Source organism: Typopeltis vanoorti, chromosome 4, assembly GCF_054136105.1.
Source record: "Typopeltis vanoorti isolate ZY-2024b chromosome 4, IOZ_Tvanoo_1.0, whole genome shotgun sequence".
Lineage (NCBI taxonomy): Eukaryota > Metazoa > Arthropoda > Arachnida > Uropygi > Thelyphonidae > Typopeltis > Typopeltis vanoorti.
In genome coordinates, this window is record NC_143552.1 from 140,896,645 (window position 1) to 140,919,821 (window position 23,177).

General features: G+C 35.4%; 1 protein-coding gene across 2 annotated transcripts in view; it reads right to left on the bottom strand.

Annotated features, from left to right (window-relative positions):
* LOC150107723 (transducin-like enhancer protein 4) overlaps positions 1 to 18,540 on the bottom strand; it is a 220,001-nt gene extending 201,461 nt beyond the window's left edge. Inside the window, exon 1 of one of the 2 annotated variants that reach the window (XM_090391494.1) lies at positions 17,825 to 18,540. In XM_090391494.1, the coding sequence (XP_090247620.1) occupies positions 17,825 to 17,845 (21 nt within the window). In that variant the 5' untranslated portion in view covers positions 17,846 to 18,540. Of the gene's footprint in view, positions 1 to 17,797 lie in introns of both variants that reach the window. The other variant, XM_090391491.1, reaches the window with a different exon arrangement.
* Between the last annotated feature and the right edge of the window lie 4,637 nt (positions 18,541 to 23,177).

Genomic DNA, 23,177 nt, shown 5'->3' on the forward strand with positions numbered 1-23,177 from the left:
AGGGAAATTAAAGAAAAATTGGAAAAGAAGGGAATTAACTGGAAAGATGCAAAACAACAAACCTTGGACAGGATGGCATGGAAATCTCTTTGGAAAAATTTCGACGCTTAAAAGCATAAGCATAAGATCATAGACGAAGAAGAAGAAAGTTATCATACGATTAATAGCATTGGGCCAATTAAGGTGAGCGCTGATGCACAGTGCACTTTTAAAACTTTCATACATCAATAAAAATGCCATCATATGGTCAAAGTGACATGGATTTTGTAGTGTATGTTGCATAAGCCACATGACAGCACACCCAACCAAAATGGGCATGATGCCATGTTTGATACTTATCTAATTCTTCTGCTAGTTCCACTGATGCTTCTTGTGTTGATGTTGCCAATCTTGAATTCTATAGATGTCGAGTTGGAGTTTGTTCCAGTAGCTGACTTTTCACTATTTGTTCTGATTTCAAGGAAAACAGCAAGAACCTTACTTAACCATACAATGCTTCAGCCAGCATGAAATTCTATCATATTGTACTATCTTTTTATTTTGATTTAAGACAATAAGAACTGCTCCAATTTCTAAGTTGCATATTACCAATCCTTCATTATTTGTTCAATATTCAGGCAGACTTGCTAATGGAGTGTACTAGAAAGTGTGGATTGGTGAGAAGTAAAACGATATGTGGTGGTCTCCTCCCAGTTAGCTAGCTTGAATTCTTAAGACACCCTGAATATAGCCGCCATAGCACAATTGGAAGAATAGCGGAACACTGCGCCCTTCGAATGGAAAAAGACCTGGATTCGATCCTCGTCGTGATGAGGGAAATCCTTATATGGGCTTTTTCAGTTGAAAGCGAGTTAGCTGATCTCATATGGTAGTAGTAGGGTTTTTCCTCCTGGAAACTCGGATTTTTCATCCCACATACAGACAAATCGGTCTTGAGAATACACGCAATTTACAGACAAAAAATACTGTTGTTGGTGATGATGGCATTGATGGTAATAGTGTCGTAGTTGGAGAATTAAGTAGTAGTGGAGTAGATGAGATGCATTTAATGAAGGAGAGTAGTGTGCCCTCCCACAATGAGTCTTTGGACTCCCTGGAGGTGTCACGTAATAATAATTTTTTTTTCTTTTATAGTTTATTTCATTTAGTTAGTTCAATCATTCCAGCCGTAGACTTACAAACCTGCTTCTCCTATTTCACTTCTACTCTACCTATGTCTTCTGAAACAGCCATTTTCATGAAGGTGTTCCAACAACTACAACTCTTCAAAAAAAATTTCAACAAGTTTCTTTTTTTTCCTCAAACCTTTACCTATACTGCTTAGACACAGCACTCAAATGCAGGAAAGTTATTTATATATATCTTTATTACATAAAAAAAAATAACATCATATAGAGGTGAGCGCTGATAATTATATAATATAGCCTCTTGTCTAATTTAACAAGACTCACAAAACAGATAGGGAAAAAAAAAAAAAAACTGTTTGGCATTTTTAAATAAAATGTGAGACTCTAAAGCATCAGAAATCAAGAACTATCTAACAAAAAAAAAAAAAAATAAATAAATAAAATAAAATATTTGTCTGATGTTTAGTAGAACTACATTTAAAATGTAGTGTAGTGGTCATGCTCTCATAATTAAAGCATGAACATTAATTGATGTATGCTGTAATCTTTCTTTGTATATATGACTGAAAATTAATTTGTGAGAGCACACAAATATCTAGGCTGTTGTCACCTAAGACTTATTTTACATTTCTCCTTTCTTATCATTAAATAACTCTTTTTTTTTTACAAATTATCATAATTATTTTTCTATAAATAAAATGCTTAATAAATTAATACATCACATAACATGACAGCATAGTTAACTGAATGTCACCAACTCCCCAACCGATACAAATTTTTTTTGTGTGATAATCCAGAAACCCAGCTCTAGAGACTATACGTGGCACTTAATCAGGCCACTTCAGGTCTGCAATAAGAAGAGTTATCTCACATGTTATGAAAATTCATCTATTACCTAAAGACATGAATTCACAGTTTGCAAGAATTCATTCCATATGTATTTAAATTAAAATACAATAATTATAACATCACGTAGCTGGCATAGCGCAGCTGGATTCGATTCTCTTTGTGAAGAGGGGAATCCTTATGTGGGCTTTTTCAATTGAAGGTGAGTTAGCCAATCTCATATAGTGGTAGCAAGGTTTTCCCCCTCCCGGAAACTCGGGTTTTTCATCCTGCATACAGACAAATCGGCCTTCAGAACAATTTACAGACAAAAAATACTGTTGTGTGATGATGGCATTGATGGTAGTAGTAGTGTCATAGTTGGAAAATTGGGTGGTGATGATGGAGAGAGTGAGATGTATTTGGCAAGGTAAAGTAGTGTGTGCCCTCCCACGATGAGTCCTTGGACTCCCTGGAGGTGTCACGTAATAATAATCATTATTTTACTAACCCTGTATTATCCATCTGAATAACAAAATAGTTAAAATGTATAAAACAGTAGTTTCAATTAGTTTGCTGTACAAAAATGCTTCCAGTAATCTACAAATTTATTATATTTAATCTACAAATTACAAATTGCTGGCTTATAACCAGCAATTTATGACACTTCATTTATACCCTTAACTCTGTGGTAAGCTGGTTTTCAGATTTCTGTTTGTGGAGAGCAGATCCATGAAGAATATAAGAATCAGGCCAGAGAGTGACTAGTATGGTAAGGAAGGCAAAACTGGAATATGAGAAGAGATTAGCCCTGAGATGCAAAGAAAATCTTTCATTATGTTGCCAGTAGGAGGAGGAATGATTGTGGAAGAATCACTTTGTTGGATAAAAATGGAAGCAGAGTGACTGATGCAAAGGACATAGTAGAGTTACATCATAATGAACAAACGGTTATTTTTGACCACAAGAACTATAGGAAAGATCGACTTCTATTTGGGTTTGTAGGTCAGATTTATTTCAAACTAAGTTATACCAACTAGTTTCGCCAACTAAGCTGTTGGCTTCGTCAGGGTAAAAGATATATAGATGTAAGACCACTTAAACTGTAAATGAACCGAATATAATTGCATTTTTACAAAAAAAACAGAAGAACACGTACATCACATGCATAGATCGTGTATGATCTCACTTGTTGTTATGTAGGAACATTCTATAATTTGTAGAAAAATTTAATTCTGGCAAGTTTAAAGATCTAATGAGGGGCTTCCAGATCTCAGGCAGAATTAATCCTTGGTTTCTATTTAGGTTTTGTTTTGAATTTAGAGAAGGATCTCTGCTCCCGAATGATAAAAGAAGCCACAACAGTTATTCGTTCAAAACAAAACCTAAATAGAAACCAAGGATTAATTCTGCCTGAGATCTGGAAGACTCTCATTAGATCTTTAAACTTGCCAGAATTAAATTAAAGAAAGAATGCAGAGGCAGATAATAAGGATGATATCAGGACTGTGCATTGTTAGTTATGAGGATAGACTCGGGGAATGCAAAGTTTGGTAGATAGAAGGAGAGGTGATATGATTGAGACATTTAAACTGTTGAGAGGTAGTTACAGGATTGATACTGGGGGAGTTCTTTTATTTGGTGGAACAAGGGATCATCCCTGGGAGTTGTGAGCAAGAAGGTGAGGAGTGGTTTCTTTGCATGGAGGATGGTTGAACCGTGGAATGCATTGTCTGATAGTGGTGAGAACATGAACAGGGAATGAGTTCAAGGAGTGGTATAACAGACAGTTTAAATTAGGAGACCCAAATTATTTGGATGTTACTTCTTACTTCGTGCTGAACAGTTTGGAAAATACTGATCTAAGACAACTGCATAATTTCCTGTTTGACATAAATACTATCTTATAATTTGTTGATGAGAAATCTTTTTCAATTCTGCATTATATGTAAATATCAGCACACTGAATAGCATTTAGCAGGCCAGAAAAAAAGTTACAAGCATTGTAGAAAGCAAAGTAAGAGTATGGGGGGGGGGGTGCACAGGTTAAAGACAACCCAGCAGAATTTTATTGCTTTTTTTGCAAGTAAAAAAAAATAATGAATGTGGAAGAATAACGTTACTGAATGCAGATGTTACTTACACACGTCAGAAGCACATGTGATTGTTCAAATATCAAGTACTCATTTTGCAAAGCCCTACAACCTGGTGCATGTAATATAATACACAGTGCACAATGAAGGAGAGAGGTGCATGAGTAGGAGGTTCTTGAGGTATTGCATAACCTGGATAAGAATTCTGCAATAGGGAAGGATGGGATATCAGCACATAATGCTTGAGGTGTGTTCATCTGAACTGGTTAGACCCTTGACCTGGTTGAATAATTTGAGTCTTAACTCAGGAAAGATCTCACAGGAATGAAAAAAATGTATAATAGTCCTATTGTACATGGGTAGTGCAAAAGATAGTATATAAGTACCAACCTGTCAACTTGCTATACTTTGCAAGGAACAGCACAGATTTACTAAAGGGAGATCCATGTGTGAGCAATTTGTTCATACTTTATAATAATGCTATGGCTGAATAGAATAAAAGAATAGATACATGGTGATAGTGTTGGATTTTGCTAAGTCATTTTGACAGGACACCATATGAAAGGCTGTTACATAAACTGAAGGATATAGGATTGGAATATAAACTACCGACTTGTATGGCTAACAGACGGGTATCACATGGAAGGGGGAAGGTGAATCAGCCACATTAGTGACCAGTGGTGTATCCTCAAAGATGCATCTTTGGACCGCTGTTGTTCAATCTATACATTCAATGATATTGGGATGTACCTGACAGCAGATGTTCAATTATTTGTTGATAATGCATACATAGGCAGGGCAATGATATTGGTGGGATTATGCTTGGAGAAACTGACAGTCTATAATTTATGTTGTAATACAAATTATGATCATGATATCTGTGCATGTGAATAATCAAAGAACATTTCCCCATGTTGTAGTAAATAAACAGGTTATCAGGCATCTGTAGAAGATTATAATTGAACAAACTCATTTTGCATCTACTTTAATTCGTTCCTCAATTCCAGTAGCATATAGATCAGATCTTGTGTATGATCAAGTGCCCCGAAGCTGTCTCCTTCACTTCACCAGTTTTGATTCATTTCAAAATAATAGTAGGAGAAATGCAACCAAAGAGTTTGAGGCTGCTTGGTGTCAAGTAGATGACAGGAAAAAAATACATAGTTGGGTGCTGCTGTAGACCTAGGTCAACTGATGAGGACTAAGAAATGCATAGACAGATTGACATCATGGATATGAGAAGGGCTATCATTATGGTGATTTCAACTATGGAAGAAAAGGAGGAAGCATGCAAGAAAGAGAATGATAAGTTGGTTAAAACATTATATTAGGAATTGCAGTGTTTCAAAAGGACATTAACTTGTAGGAATAAGGAAGTTGTGAAGATGAATAAACAGTCCAAAAGATCCACACCAGTTAACATCTAGCTTGTGGAACTTTTGCATATGTACAAAGGAGTGTAGTCTTCAAAGTTTGAGAAATAGGAGGAAGAGAGGAGATATGATAGAAACAGTCAGGCTGATAAGGGGATTTTAAAAATCTATACGAGAGAAACAGTGGGGGGGGGCAGAATTCAAGGTCATTCCTGGAAGATAAGTAAGGTTATGGTCAGGAGACATGCAAAATCCAAGTTCTTTTATAGCATATGTAGTATGTTAATGAAATGAGCTGTGAGTAAACACTGCAGCTGCATCTTTGGTCAATGTTTTCAAATACGATATGTACGAGACATTTCAACCTTCAATAGCCTTACATTGAGACCCTGACTTCCTGGAGGTGTCTAAATATGTATATATGCACATATTAAACAGCTACCACCCTGAATGGCTAAGTGGATACTACTTCAACCATGCATTTGAATCATCCCAATATGGATGTTTGTGAATATCTTTAAGTGGCAGATGATTTCCATCATATGGTTGTCTTACACTGTGTGGTTCCAGATTATCTAACCATTAACCCCCCCCCATGCACACAGTATCAATTTATCACACGCTTACAACCTATCATAGGGTTCACATGAAAAAATATTTTTCCAAAGCAAAACCAACTGTCCTTGGCATCTCGAGATACAGACATGATATGGATTAATCTAATAATAATAATAATAATCTTGTACCTAATTAATCTGCCATTAAATTCCTTCCAAAAATAGAATGCATTAATTCAGCTAATAAAAATTATATAAAAATCAAAACATGTGCAATATGGAGTATCAGTTTCAAAATTTAGTCATATAATGAAAAAAAAAAAAAAAGCACCGGGTAAAAACAAAATTCAAGCTTGCACTAACAGCTTATGGCAATCCTATCTGCAGGAGCATACTTATGCACAAGTGCATGAGAATCTAGCTGACGACCAAAAAAAATTAGGGAGGTGGAGAACTCTAGCACCTTGGGCCCTGCCTGCCTTAGGAAAAGTGCAAGTATGGTCTGGCTATCTGAGAAGCACGAAAGTGAAGATTGTTTTCACTTCAATAAATGGATGCAATCATTCATATTTAAGTTTCTAAGTTTATTTCTAAAGTATGAAGTTAAATAGACCTTCCCTTGAAAAGAAAAGGAAACTCAATGGAAGAAGAAAAATGTTAAAGCACAAAATGAATACTTACATCCTAAATATGCCCCATGAGGTAACAACTCCAAGCTTATTAAGCTGATCAGCACAATGATATAAGATACTTCAGCCGCAAACTTTGTTTGCTTACACTTGGATAAAGGATTAAACTAAATTTATTATAGTCTAACCAAGTGGGAAAAAACTTCTAACATCTTTCTCTAATCCAGAGTAGTTTAATAATAAGGCAAGACACTTTTTGGCAACTCGTATAGGTAAATATGAGTTCTCCATTACTTCCACCTTAGTATCACCACTTCTGGGTCTGGCTCCCACTGACATCGAAATTGGTCTGGATAGTGCCCTTCCCTTAATGCATAGCATTATACATGTCTGCAAAGGAGATATGCTTTGCATTATGGGAGATACTAAGACAAGTGATGAGAGCTTAGTCCACCTTTACCACGAGTTGTCTCAGTTCTGAAGATACTTCAGGTGCAAACTTTGTTTGCTTACACTTGGATAAAGGATTAAACTAAATTTATTATAGCACAATGATATAGATTTAAAATTGTTATTTATGAAATATTTATTATTATTATTATTCGTGACACCTCCAAGGAGTCCGAAGACTCATTGTGGGAGGACACTTACAATACAACACTCCGTCTCACCGAACCTCTACTACCAATCACCTACATCAACGGCATCTACTGCCCACAACCACCATCACAGCTAGTATTTTTGTCTGTAAATTGCATGTGTTCTAAAGGGCCGATTTGTCTGTATGCTGGATGAAAAACCCAAGTTTCCAGGAGAAAAAACCCTGCTACCTCCGTATGAGATCGGCTCTCACCTTCAATTGAAAAAGTCCATAAATATTCCTCCCGTCATGACGAGAATCGAACTTAGGCCTTTTCTAATTGAAGGGTGCAACGTACCGTCGTTCTTCCAATTGTGCTATGGAGGTGCTGTTGGTTAGGTGTAGTCTAAAGGATAAGAATCTAGATCTGCATGTGTGTGTGATCTACCTAGTAGACCCTGGGTTAGAAGCTAGAACACAGGAAAGCCTAACCATTAGGCCATTTGGGAGTTTTGCAGCTACATTTATTTATAGGTTTATTGTTGTTGATATAAGACTGGTATTCTTGTAGTTGTTTTTGAACAAAAGGCCTCGTTTGTCCAAAGTATGCATGGAGCAATCACCAAACCAGGGAAAGGATGTTTATCTTTCATGAAAGGCAACCAGAAGGAGATTTTTGTTGATAGACAAAAATGTAGAGACCAAACTGTATATTTTCAGGATCTTCTCAATTGCTTCCGATGTATGGGATAGGGACCAGGGATGGAAATAAACAGCCAAAGAATTAATTCTTTTTGATCCTCAGTCAATTATTCCAGAGTGGAATGATTTTTTTTTTGTAAATATATTTCTATCCTACTGAAACAATTGATATTTAGGTTCTAGATATCTATCTTTGAGGATTTAATCCAGAGAAATGAAAAGATTTTTGCTTCTGGTCAGAGCAAAAACTTTCACTCAGAAAATAATGCTCCATCTAAAAAATGCACACACACACACAAAACGTGTGTGTGATTATTATTATTATTACCCAAGACCTCATGGAGTCAAAGACTCATCTGGGAGGTCCTTTTATCACACACATCTCATCATACTGTGTCTTAAACACACTCAAACTCCTTGCAGACACCACACTCTCAGGCAAGGCATTCCAATCATTCACAACCCTGCATGAAAAAAACCTGCCTCTCACTCCCCTACTCACACCCTCGTTATACAGTTTCCAGGGATGACCTCTGGTTCTCCCCTGATCTCCCACTATTCTCTGTAGAACTTCTCCCCCATTGATCTTATAACAACCCCTTACAAACTTGTAGGTCTCTATCATATCTCCCCTCTTCCTTCTCTCCACCAGACTCTGCAAATTACATCTTCTCAATCTTTCCTCATACTCAACATTCCAGAGGTCAGAAACTACCTTAGTCAGTTGCCTTTGGACCCGTTCCAACATCTCTTCATCCTTCTGAAAACCCGGTGACCAAATCTGGGCACAATAGTCCATATGTGGCCTAATCAAAGCCTTATACAATGGAACAAGAATCTCCCTACTTCTACATGTCAGTGTCCTCTGCATCATACCCAGAAGTCTTTGTGTTGTCTTCACAATTTTGGCGATGTGTCCCCTAAATTTTAGCTCCTTATCCACTAATCATCCCCAGATCTCTTATTTCCTCTACCTCCAACAATATATTCTCACCAAGCATAAATTCTGCATCCCATCTTTGTTTTCCAAATTTTAAAACCTTACATTTTGCAACATTGAACTCGCATCCCCAATCACTCAATTTATTCAAGTCTTCTTGCAAGGCCACAACATCTTCACTACTCTTTATGGTTTGTCCCAACTTTGCATCATCTGCAAGCAACTGAACATCTCCATCCAAGAAATGGTTTTGAAATTTTCATTGCCACTCCTGATAGGTACTCACTATACAGGTTCAGGATTCTTGGGGATAGGCGTGTATGTTTTCAGGATGTGTTTAAGCTTCCTTAAGATGAAGCCATTCTTTAGTATAATGCATTGGATGGTGTCCAGATTCCTCAGAATTGGAGCAAATAACATAATTATGCTCTGTTGAGCAAAGATGTGATGACCTATTTTTTTTTTTTTTTTTTTTTTAGATAGATGATGGGCTGATTATGTTTACTCACAGCATTTCAATATAGGTTTATGGTGAACAGATGCTGTGAGTATTCCAGATGGGGTATGGAAAGGGAAGGCTAATTTTCTGTGCTTTTCTTTTTCTATGGTGAAGTTAATGCATGGGTATAAGCTCATAATTTTGTTCAAGAAAATTGGTAGAGATGCTCCTTTGTCTGACCAGATGGCTAGCACATCATTCATGTAGTGTGCTTAAAAGAAATATTGAAGTATTAAGAAGAATAGAGAATCATCAAGATGCTCAAGTATGTCTGGAGGGAACTACCCCTCTGATAAAAGTTGGAAGATGTTGGCCACAGGTGCATTGGTAAACAAGGACTAGATGTCAAAATTGACCATGATGTTTGTAGGTGAAGAATTTTTTTTTTTTTTTTTTTTTTTGTCAGAAATTCTGATGAATTTTTCACAGTCTCATGTGTGGCCTGTAAAAGAGCTTAAAAGACAAGCTAGGAATCTGACCAAGTGAGAGCATCTATGCAATTAGCTATGGATCGGAGTGGGACTCATCTGTGGATTTTCAGTAGGCCATAAAAACAAGTCTTCAATGATTATATCTTCATCCCAGCTGATCGCTTTGTTGAGTAGAAAATTCAGTGTGTTGATTTGGCTACTGGTAAGGTAATGATTAATTTCCTGGCGAGTGTGGTTTGATCTCGAAATAGTTTTCTGTTGTACTTAGTAGTGTACAGAAGTTTTTCCTTTGTCTGCTTTCATAACTGTACATAGTTTTTTGTGCTTGCAGACTGAAGGATCTGACAGCTTCCATATAGAAGAATATAAGAAATATATACACTGCCACAATTAAAGATAGTTCTGTCTAATAGATGGTGCCATGAACACCAGCCATAGAAAAAAAAAATGCTCATATAGCATATAATAGTACAAACATTCCTATTTTCTTTAAAACCAACCTAAATTAATATGGATGTGTGAAAGTTCCAACAGTATGGGAAATCTTAATTTTTAGACCTAAACAACCTTCTTGCCAGTGCTCTTGTCTGCTGTACACATTCCTTCCATTTCTTTTATACTGTACCCCAAATCATGTCTCTGTGACAAGTAAAAGATTGGTATTATAAAATTAGATTAAAAAAGACTGGTATTATAAAATTTTTCCTTCATCCCATTAAACTGTCAATAAAAAGTCAATAGCAACAGTTCACTCTAAAGAGAAAGTAGTCACAAACCCAAGATAAAAACTAATTGTGATTAATAATAATATTATTATTATTAATCATATTATAGTAAATTCATGTTATTTAAATCCCAGTGAGATAACTTTTATAAGTGCTTGTAACTTTTCAACATACAATGTGTAATTCAGTTGATGCCAATCAAACATAGAGAAAAGGGAAGAGGATTACTTGCTAGAATGAATAAGAGAGCAGTAATCAAAATCCTGCCTAGGTAGAAATTTTTCGAACTTTTTGTTTCCATTACACTGAAATATAGTCTTAAGAGAAGGTGAAAGCTTTTTTTTTCTTTTTCCTGGGAGAGGGGGGGGGGGTTGTTTTAGATTTACAGCTTCAGCCATAAATCTACCCTATATATATAAAATGATAAGCTTTTTATGTCATGTTTTGAACTTCAAAATTCAAGGAGAACTGGCCTACCGGTCTGGAACTTGGGGGGGGGGGGGGGCGTAGCGCCCTTTTGAAGACTCAACACTCAAGGGCTACCCTAGGCGCCAGGGGGCAGAACACACCCTTTTGAGTCTTCAAAATTCGAGTCATCAGAATTGAAGGAGAACCGGTCTACCAGTCCGAAACTCAGGGGTTGGGCAGCTTAGGTGCCAAAGGCCCCCCCTTGAAGACTCGACACTCAGGAGCTACCCTAGGCGCGCGGGGGGAGGGGGGAGAGGAACACACCCTTTCAAGTCTTCAAATTTTGATTCATCAGAATTCAAGAAGAACCAGCCTACCAGTCCAGAACACAGGGGGTTGGGTGCCATAGGCACAATCCCCTAGTATAAATATAATGCAAAAGACCTAATCATTTCTGTCTAGTATACAGGTAAAAGTGCACTTGATAACTGTGACAGCAAAAAAGTAAAAGAGTGGTACATACTGCCTTAGAAGAATAAATATGAAACCTTCTTAAGTATTTTATTAATATGTTAGAAATTGCAAAGATATTTTAGCATATGTCAAAGTCGCTTGACTATCCATGATGATGATCATTGTTAACAAATTCAGGACCATTCTTAATCTGAATGGACCAATGAAACCCCACACTATATGATGAGCAAGAAATTAAAATGGAATATTTTACTGAACAATAAGTAAGAAAAAAATTTTGTAGTTATTCTTTTCAGTAAAAGATATATTTATTGATAATATTAATTCTTAATACTGTTCAATAGCATATGACCACAGGAATTTTATATAGGTCAAAGTTAGCCACTCAAGGGGAGGAAAAAAAAAAAAAGAAGCAGAATTTCCTTACACAAAACGTGTAAACTGGTCTAAGACTCCACATAGTCATAGACAATAATATCCAAAATATGACAATGATAGTCCTGGCTGTGAGCAACTGAAAATAAGAAATTATACTAACAGACAAAAAACAAATCAACAGTTCGGTTTGAAAACAGTGCACCCATTGAGACCAAAAATACAGACAAATCAGTCTTCAGAACACACCCAGTTTACAGACAAATAACATTGTTGTTGATGATAATGAGTGATAGATGGTATTGATTGTAGTAGTGTCGTGGTTGGAGAATTTAGTGGTGGTGGAGGGGACGAGATATATTTAGTGAGGTAGAGTAGTGTGCCCTCCCACAATGGGTCCTTGGACTCCCTGGAGGTGTCACGTAATAATAATAAAAATGGATTATGACCTAAAATTATCCATAAGTACTAATTGGCAGATCTACATTTGTTTGCACATATGATCATCTTGGATGTGATAAGTGTGTCTACCAGGTGCAACCCATGGGAAATTGAATGGGAATCAAAACAACCGGTCTTATTCCTATTGTAATACGAGAACATTTCTAAAAGGATTTTCAATTAAAGATGAGTTACTAACCTCATATGGAGATCGAAGAACTTTTTATCTAGAAATATCAGTTTTCTGCATTACATGCAACTGGCCATAGTAAATATTACACTGCTAAACTTAGGTGCTTCGATATGATCTAAATCACTGCCACACCCAGGGAGGGGGACAAGGGCATGCCCCCCCCCCAAAAAAGGGAAAAACACTAGAAAAATTTCTAAAAATCTTTTCCTAATTAAAATAATTTTTTTTTAAAATTTATGTTGTGTCTTCTATTTCTGTGCTACTTATGAATTAGCGATCACATAAGGTGGAAATACCTTATAGCACTCGGGAATCCTGGCCACTCTGAATGCAAAACGAATGAAGTAGTGCTCAGCGCTACTTCGTTTGCCCGAGCCGGGCCAGAGGAGATCACGGGTATCATGTATTGGCGATCACTGCAGATGCTCAGTCATAGCTCGTATGCAATGCGTAGTGTGTATTCTCAAATCGTCTACTCAACTACTACCCCCCCCCCTCCCCAAGATTAAATCTTGAGTGCGCCACTGATCTAAACAATCAAACACATTCTACATCACAATTTTAACACATGGGCAGAACAGTTATTCTTGAATCAGCTGAAACTTGAACTGTTTGAACGATATTCATTTATGCCAATTATCATGGTGCAATACTTATTTCTTAAAAATCTCTTTTTTTTCTCTTTTTTTTTTTGAAGAGAGAAAAGCAATTCATATGCCTAAAATTAGATGTATAGATATTGTCAAAAGAAAAACTACAAAAATTTAATTATTTTAAATGCAATAATATGGACAGATTTAAGGGATGATAAAGAAAATTACATAAAAAAGACTATACAGACAAGCAAACCAAAATGACACATCACCAAATAAGGATATGATCTGCTGATTGCTGTTTCATTCACAAGAAAACAGGAATGAAATACAAAACAGCAACGGAAAGCAAATGCAGAGAAAGTACAACTTACATATTAGTAAGCCAAGTATTAGTAAGAGAAGGCACATATGGAAGTTGTGCATCAAACTGAGGTGGGAGGCAAAATAAATCACTTACCAGATCAGCTTCCTGATTTGGTAAGTGATAACAAGATGGAATGGATTGCAGAATAGAAAAATAGGGAAAAGCTTGAAAGACTTACTGCAAGATTGGATTTGACATTTTTGCGACAGTGACCTCCACGGGAATGAATTAAAACCTAAGCAGGATTAATGGTATAATTTGTTGCTTTAACAAGCATCCAACAATTATTGAACAGTTGGACCTAGTTTTGAGGTACTGTGATTTGATTACTGCATGGGTAATAATAATCATAACATACCATCTGTTGAAAAACACAATGTAAATCATTCATTATCATGACTGTTATTATAATAATATTAACAATAATGATAAAATGCATGTTTATTTTTACTAATAGCCAATGTAAACAGGCTGATGTGAGAACATAAATTAAACTTAATTCCCGTGATTCCTGGCTGGCCTGCTTAGCATATCCACTCTCTGACTAAGAGACTACAGTTTCAAATCCCACATGCATGGATGTTCATGATGTCCTAACTCTATGTGGAAAGTGCATGTGTGACCTTTATTTCATTAACCACCTTACCAGCCATTATGTTGGAATATATGATGGATAATCATATATTTCAATGTAATATCAATGGTATTACAATTTTAATATGCACTTCGCATCCGTGATAACCTTGACTTCTATAGACATCTTGGCCGGTAGCATGGTTAAATTTTATTACGAGTGAACCCAAAACCCCTATGAAGGACGGGAGTGATCACAGGGCATCCAATGACATCACACGTGAATAACTAGGTGTGATTATTGCAGCAGCTATAACTTTCTTCTGTGGTAGTTGGAAACACACACTACAGAGAGAGAGAGAGAGAGAGAGATGAAAGCTTTAGAGCGCCTAATGACTCACACAGAATTTGATGTGATCCACAAGAGCAAGGAAATTAGTAAATATTAGCAGTCTGAATTCAGTGACTATGATGCATATGGCCTCTTGTCTCAATGGAAACAAATCATAAATTCTCATCCAAAAACCAGCAGCAAGCAAGCTAATATACACTCTGGCAGTTCATTAAGGAAATTACTAAAATCAAAACTAGGTAAAAAAGACTTGAAAATTGTGTTCACTGCACAACCTCCTTACATTAGCCATAAAGTTTGTTGCTAGATTTATCAACATAAAAAAAAAACAGAGCTGGTCTTATTTTTCATCAAGAGCATAAAAACCCATTCTGGTTGAAACAAGATAACAACAATCTAACATTTGTGGTAAAATTTAATGTTGATAATTTCATCAATCCATAATACTAATGAAAGATATTCCCATTTATTCTGAGTTAGTATGTCTCAGAAGATATTTTTTACTACCTCACAAAAGAAATACCAACCTACAGAACATAGCCAATTTAAAAATAGAGCATCTGTTCCTTCTTTGGAATTAATACTGTGTAAAGTTTTCATTTCATGCCTAGCTGTTCACTTCTTTATCTGAATATATCAAAGAACATACTACTGTACTTTTGTTTCATTAGAAACCTATCGTGTATTCAAATAGGCTAATATGAATAAGAGAAATATTCTGAGTACTAAAAACATTAAATAATAGTTTGGGATTTTTTTTTAAATTTTATTTTAAAAAACTACTATTTAATTTGTTTCAACTGTTCTGCGTTACTGTTAATGATGTTGACATAGATTCAATCTATTTAAATTCTCTTCATGTTATAAATATTAAATATTATTATTTATAAGATATTATACATGAAGTTTATGGGGTTTTTTCCTTTTTAATTTCCATTTTATAGGATCTTAAAATTAAGTAAATTTGAATAAATGGAACAAAACAACAGCCGTGGCGTTGGGAGTCTAAGCAGCAGATGATTATCAGGAGGAGGGAGGGATGAAGAAACTATTTCAAAAACAGATCAACAATTATTCTGAAACATACTGTGTGTGCGTATATATAAATTCATTCTCACGTTTTCCTGTTATCGTAATTCACCATATTAATAATTCTCTGGTGTAAATATAATTAGGGTCGAATTATATATATATACATATATATAGGTAACAGTTAAATGACCTTCTATGAAACTTAATATCATTTGTTGAGAAACTTGGTCACGGCTGTCAAAATAACAACGGGGTCTAACTACGAAATAATTCGACCCTAATTACACAAGAGAATTATCAATATGGTGAATTACGATAACAGGAAAACGTGAGAATGAATTTTTACACCCATACCATATTTCAGGTTAGTAAAAAATAAACAACTGGGCTTACAGTTTGTTCTGTGTTTAATAAGAATAAATATATCAGAAAAACGTTGGGCATAATATTTGCGGTTTATATAACATTATTATTATGTAAAAACAATTTGATTATTATAGATTAATACATCTTTCTTAAGAGTATCAACATCACTTAACAATTTTAATTGGCTAGTACTTCCGTTCCAGCGGTATGCTCTATTTAAATATACAGCATTCTGCTGAGTTTTATAATTTTTTTTAAAGAAAATAAATGTAAGCAGAAAGGTATTATTGTTAATGGGTAAATCGAAAAATAAATTAAATGCCGATATTTTTTCCGACGTTCGATCTATTCCCAATTATCTTTATGTAATTTTCATCTTTAAAAGTCACTAGGAATACAATTTGTAAATAAGAGAAAACTTACAGTTCTCTCTTATTTACAAATTCGCTATATTTTTTATATAACAGGAGTTAAGCAATTTATTACACTATACTACTTGAAGGCTAATGTGGTGTCAGGCTTCTGACAGTCAATACAGCTGCAATATGATGAGGGAGGGGGAGTGACTCAACAAAGCGTCTGCATCACAGAAGCGTCATTCGTTCAGCCAAACCAAATATTGGACTTAAGCATGTTCCTCGATGGAACGTGTGGCCCTATTCATGCGGCCTAGCCCATAATTGGAACCATCTCGTTCGCTGTCGGCACATGGTACTCGGGCTTTAGTGCACGCCACGTAAAACTGACGCCGCATACATGCATCCCTTCACGAAGGGGAAAGGTAAAGTGATTCAAATAATATTAGAATACTACAGACGAAACTTGATTTGAAGATCAGCATAATTCTTCCCGCTCGGTTTCCTTCAATGATCGAAAAACCTGCAGCAAACCAATTTAGATAAGCACTCACATTTAGGTAATAGACGTCTTTCCTCCAAGTATGTTTAAGGTTATAGTGGTTCCCCCCCCCCCTTGTACACATAAGAGAGTAGATTATGCTTGTATTTGGCAGGTAACATTTGCTAGGTTACCTCTGACTTGTAAGTTTAGGCCCCTTTTACACAGGAGAGGAAACAAAACACGTAATTTTATTACCAGAAATATCGCTTTCTAAAATTGGTAATTTCACCCCCCCCAGGTGTTCTAATAATATCCTGGAAACCGCGTATTATCCTAACGTTAACCGATAGTCTTTACCAACATATACAAATAAAAAAAAAACTTGATTATCTATCATTTCCATTTGCTCTATTACTGCACATTCCTCACGTGCTCCAACCAAAACGAACAACTGCTTTTACAAATAATTCAGATTAAATTACACCTGCGTTATATCACATCCAGCGTGTGATATCAAAATGTCAAAATATTTGTTTCAGTGTTGAGTCAAAAGAAAATTAATAAACATGAGGCTTATTCAGGGAATTTTACAATGTAATGGCAATAAAGAAGAAAAACTAAAACGTAAAATAAAAAGTGTCTCAAATAATTACTAAGTTTCACACAGACAGCGATTTTGATTATAGCTTAACGATAAAGAATGTCATTTATCAAAAATATATTTAAAAAAACAGGCGAAACACTAATGCATTTAAATCGTACAAAATTCTATGGAAGATGAAAGTGATCAGGTTATTCACCTTTCTGAAATGAATGTAGGAAAAAATATCAACAGATGCTTTTTTTTTTTTAACACGTATATACACATGTGCTAGATATGATCTGGAGAAAGCTTCATAAATTGCACATTATGTACGATGTTATGTTGCCTCTTATGTCAAAAAATATACATAAAAAATAAAATCAGGTATAAAGCTAAAAGTGTCCCAAATATGCTGTCACGTTTATAAGTAATGCAAAAAAAATATAAACCATCTAAATTTGAATGAATTGTAACCGCAATAGTATGTCTAAAATCAATTCGTTTCAATAACGTTTTTTTTAGAATTTAAGACCAATTAAAAATATGCGCATTGGCGGGTTTACGCTAAAAACGTGTTGAATTACGATAAAATCAATATATATATATATAATTTTGTGTTAACACTTTTACTGTTATATATACATATCTAGGCGAACGCTTAACATTTTATTAGACTGCACTCTTTAACGTATCAAAAAAAAAAAATAAATAAATATTACCGCCACGAAGTGGGCTGATGAACTTACAGGATGACGAGATGGATACATCTTGAATCATCAAATCAATAGGACATGTGTAATAAAATCCAGAGGCACAGAATGGAGAATATGCTATATACAGACTTAAGCGAACTGCTACTCCTTTTTTCTCCTTCGATAATACAAGTGGTATTTTCTTTCTGCAAAACAGCACTATTAGAGAGAACAAAGGCAAGCCACAGATTCCACGATGAGCTTACGTTCCTGTCACTACAGTAGGCTTTGTAAGCGAATGCTGGGAACACAAGACCGTGTGGTTTGGCGTGACGCGATGTAGAGTTGGCGGGCCAATGACAATGGTTTGCTATTTGCCCGTGGGCCGAAAACAGCGTTAGCTGGCTATCGTTTACACGACCGGTAATCAAGCACGGACGTCCTTGACGTGCGTTTGTGGTCACAATGTCAGTGCACAGAGATCCAAAGGGCGTTGATACTGTACGCGATCCATTCCCACTTCCTTGCTAATCCATAACGTGCAGTTTCGGATCGTCTGTCGGCCAAGCAGATCGCTCCTTCAACACAATTCAAGCAAGGCTACAACTAGTAACTTCCAAGTAGTACTTCCGTCGGCTTTTTCCAGCACAGAAATATCTTTCTCGAGAGAACTAGCAGTAGCGCCGTGAGCCGTAACCTGCAGCGAGTGCAAAGCGAAAGCAGGGAGACAACTCATACACGCGGTTCGACAAGAACGATTGCGGATATGCTCTCACCAAATACGGCACGGTCAGATTGGCTTAATCAACAAACATGACTGTTCCCAGTCGTCACCTAAGCGTACCACGTGGTACGTTCAGAGAAACATCTGACGTCAAGTTAAGCAGGCCAATAATGAAAGAGAACGTGTTAGCTCCTCCCACATACGCTTCTGGCGTAGATTTATCAGTATTCTGACAGATTCATGTCAAAACCACGTGGGGCCGGCTAGAGCTATAGTCCTGGCTGTTAATGTGATTCAAACACTTGACGAGGGAGCAGCCAAGCGATCATCCCCGAGAGCAAGATAATTATACAGAGCTTGATGTTGCTTTTGATGAGCACTTGAGCGTGTAGTGTCGATGTTGAACAAATGTTCGGAGGCTTGCCTGCGAAGTTGCGTTTTTCAGGTGGGCGGTCTTCTCGCGTTCCACTGTCTTAAACAGATGGATTTATTTAACTTGGGCCCATTCGGCAGTCCATTGTAAATATAAGAAACTACGTGCGGTAGGCTCTGAAGTCGGTTTTTCATACGACCATAAACAATAAAAAGAAGCAAAAATAATGGCCACAAGAATAATACTCATTCCAAAAGGGCAGCTATTTCAAAAACTAGGACTGTCTGGAATGAAATTCCAGGAAAAGGAGCGAGACAAGATAAGATATACAGTCACAAAGAAATACAATATTTTTTTGTACGTGTCTATGTTCGTGTGTTTTACTTGAACTATACAGCATTTGCACTACTATAATTTAGAAGAATTAAATATATTTAATATCTGTCAAAATAATACGATGAAACTGGGATTACACTTAAAAGAATAATGCATCTGTAATATAAACCCCATATAACACTTTAGATGCATTCCAACTAATTCAATATTAATAACCGGAAACTTTGTTTCTTGTGAAAGAGGACAAATTTTAAAAAGTATTAAAATATACAAAATATTTTTATTTAACACGAAATTATTATTTTTATTTATTTATTTTTTGAAAAAGTAGAATATTGTATGGGCTTCTTTAGGGCAAAATTGTGAAGTTTTAATTTAAAGTAAAAAGAAATTCACTTTCAATCAAAATATCTATTATTATATTCTGTAATTAATAGCAATTAGAATGCTGTTAAAACACAAACTTGCCTAAAAAATTAGATATTTATTTCTTCTTTAATATTCGCAGTTCTGCAGACGATAACTAAACTTCAGAATTTGCAAAAGAAATTCTCGCATTTTGATATTTTAAATTGTAAAACTACAATTTGAAATACATTCCAATATTTTTATGATAAAATTTGTAGCGTATTCATGAGAAATTTTATAGTAATTTTTTTTAAGTTTATTAAATATTAATCTCACAGTCTAAAATAATATTCCTATAAAGAGCTACGCAGTTGATCTTCGTTCATTTGGATGGTTCTTCAAACCGCAGTTCAATGCACAGTTGCTGCTGCACGTGGGTTTGACATGCTGGTGTCACAGTAGACCTGACCAATCAGAGGAAGCCGATGTGTTACAACGTCTACCAACAGCATTGCGTAGACATTTCCCCCCTCCCTGACCATAAATCGTGTTAGTACGTTTGTTGGGAATTCTAAAAACTTCCCTTCTAATAAATGAATGAATGGCTCTATATCTAAATCAAATTTCAGAGTTGGAAGCTATTATAATTTTAACGCTCATTTCCTAAGTGGTAAAAAATAATAACAAAAATACAAAAGATGCATTTATTTGTTTAACAGTAATATATTAACTTGTCGGCTCTTCTTAATTGGCTTTCTCCTTATAATTAAAGTACTAACAACTGCTAGATGCACGAAACAAATCGCCGCTCCCAGCTGACTAATTAGTCTGTGAAATAAAAAAGAAATAGTGACTTAAATTTTAGGGAGTTTCATAATAATTATCTAATTGATATCTAAAATGCAATGGCATGGAATTAAATAAAATATAAGCAGATGGCGTAAATTTTGTTCAAATACACACCAACCAGTTTATCTGGTTTTCTTGATTATATCAAAAATAAATAAAAGGAAATGAACTGTCGTTGTAATTTGACGTCCCAGTTTTTTTTTCTTAGTTTAATCATAGTAGCATTAGTATCACCAGCTACTATCTATCAACTAGATATGTTGTTTTTCATGCCATAAAAATGTTTCTTTTAATTAAAAAAAAAAATACCACACTGTTATTAAGTTTACGTTTATCCATAATAGTTTTCTACAGAATAAATAATAAATCTGACAAGCACATGCATTTAAGTATTTGACCAAAATTAATTAAAACATATGCGGTATATAATATTACTATGTTGCCTAGAGCACCAAAAAGTCACTCTTATTAAAAAGAGTGACTTTTGCATTAAGCTCTTGGAAAAACAGTAATATTGTAATTCTGTCAGCAATGCCACCTAATATCAATAGATAAAAAACACTGAAACGTGAAATATAGTTGTTTTAAAATTATAACAATTTCGTCCACCAGGTTGCTTGAGTGGATGACGTCTTGGCTTTCTAACCAAGGCCGCATATTCGAATCCCGCTATGAGCCTTGAAAAAAAAAAAATATTTTTTTTAAAACAAGGGTAGAAGTCATAGAAAATTATATGCATTGCAATAATCTAATCAACGTGCGTTTTATGATTTAATTACTTTGTATAGTTATACATAGAACAAAAATAATATGTAGTACGGTGTCAGGGGACCCGAATGAGTTATGGGACACCATCGATAATAATAATATTATTATTATCAGAACTATAATAAATATGATGGAAATAGGGCTAATTATATATTAAAAAGAAATACAAAGGAGCAAATACGATAAGTGCAAAACTTATAAAATAGAATTATCGTCAACTATTCCCATTAGCAGTAATCAATCGACTCAGTTAAAAGAACAAAAAATGGAGTACCCGGAAAAAAGGGTCCATCATTGCTGAAAATGGCCTTTATCTCCTTTAGAAAGCAAACAGAAGATAAGTTACAGGAAGCACTGCCACTAAACTAACAACCTTATCTACCACCCTGGTAAGTTATCGCAATGCTATCAGAGCCAGCCAAGTACGCCTTTACTTACGACAAGAAAAATATCATTCACTAAAGTGGACAGTTTCAAGAGGTTCTTCAACGACATGAGAAAAATGGCAGAGTCATTTCTTTGATTCTTTTTACACCTTAACACCCTTTTGCTCTTCTCTTTCCACTCATTAGCAGTCTATTACAAATTCCCAACAATGTATCAAATACTGTTCAGTGGCTAGAAAAGAGAAATCTTTCTCCGATTAAAAGCCATAATGTCAAGTACACCAAATAAGGCTTCTTCATTTTACGCTGGAATTAATTTAGCTTATCGCTATGTAAACAAATTACCCACAGGCTGTGGATGAATCACATTTTATGCAGAAAGTGGGCTTTCGAGAAATTAGGTGATGACAGAGCAGGTCTAGCAGGAGAAAGAGAGCGGTGCAGCAGATACTGTACAGAAGGCAACGCGAGGAGCACGAGCTTGTAATTAACGTAATTAATGGGAGATACTTGCCAGCGAATGCTAAGTGTAAGCAGGGGAAACGTCGCTCTTTGTAATCTGATAGCGCGCGTAGCGACCAAGTGCACCACTCAGACATTGGGAGGAAGTGATAATAATAACAGAATACCTCCAGCCGATTGCACTGCGGTATGTTCTCTCAGGATGATCGTTATTCGCCTGGGCACTTGCTACTTCAACCACGCTGCTTTTCGCAGGAGGCGCCTTCATTCACAAGTCCATAAGAGATTCCGTTTTAGAATATCGGAAAGACTTCCCGTATACCCTAGCTGTATGGATTGGCGGCGAGGGCGATGTTTACAAGCCAGTTGGCTTCCATGCTGCACCCTCAATAGCAAGTGAGCAAGCACAGCTGGTCTTGATAGCGAGCAATAGACACGAATGTGCCGAATTACCCGAAAATCGTCTCTCAACAACGATCCAGCTATCTTGACTCGGAAAAGCTTTTTCTAGTTAAATCAACAATTCTTTTCTAAATAACTTCGAATTTTTTTTTTTTTAGACTTACCTTTATTTGTGTGTTTTTAATATAAAGTACTTTATAGTTATTACATATATTTTTTTAAAACGCATATTTAAAAAAAAAACGGCTTCACAAAATATGTTTGTATACGCTATAAAACTTTAGGCTTAACTAAATACATCACAACAATTAAATTTCAGGTTTAGCGACCGCTAGCCAAATGCTTTTAAATCTCGGACCAGAGATTTAAAATTTTTTATCTAACTTATAGAAATTATTTTAAAAAAATGCTGTCACAAAGCATGAAATTAGTTTCCGTATTTTTTTGTAAGGGATAGGTATTTAAAAATATAACTAGAAAGTGTTAAATTAATTTCTTTGTTTTTTATTTATTTATTTATTATTATTATTCTTTTTTTTTTTTTTAAAAAAAGTAGTACGGATAGGCACACTACACATCCGGGCAATTAGCACTATGTCAACGTACGTATCATGGCATCGCTCAAATGTAAGTACGTAATAACATAAATGTTATTACGTATACATATTTGATTTTATGTTACTTTATACAAAGTTGCTGCTGCTTTCTTTATTACTATACCGTGTTTAATTAAAATTAACAAAAATGATTGTCTTAGTC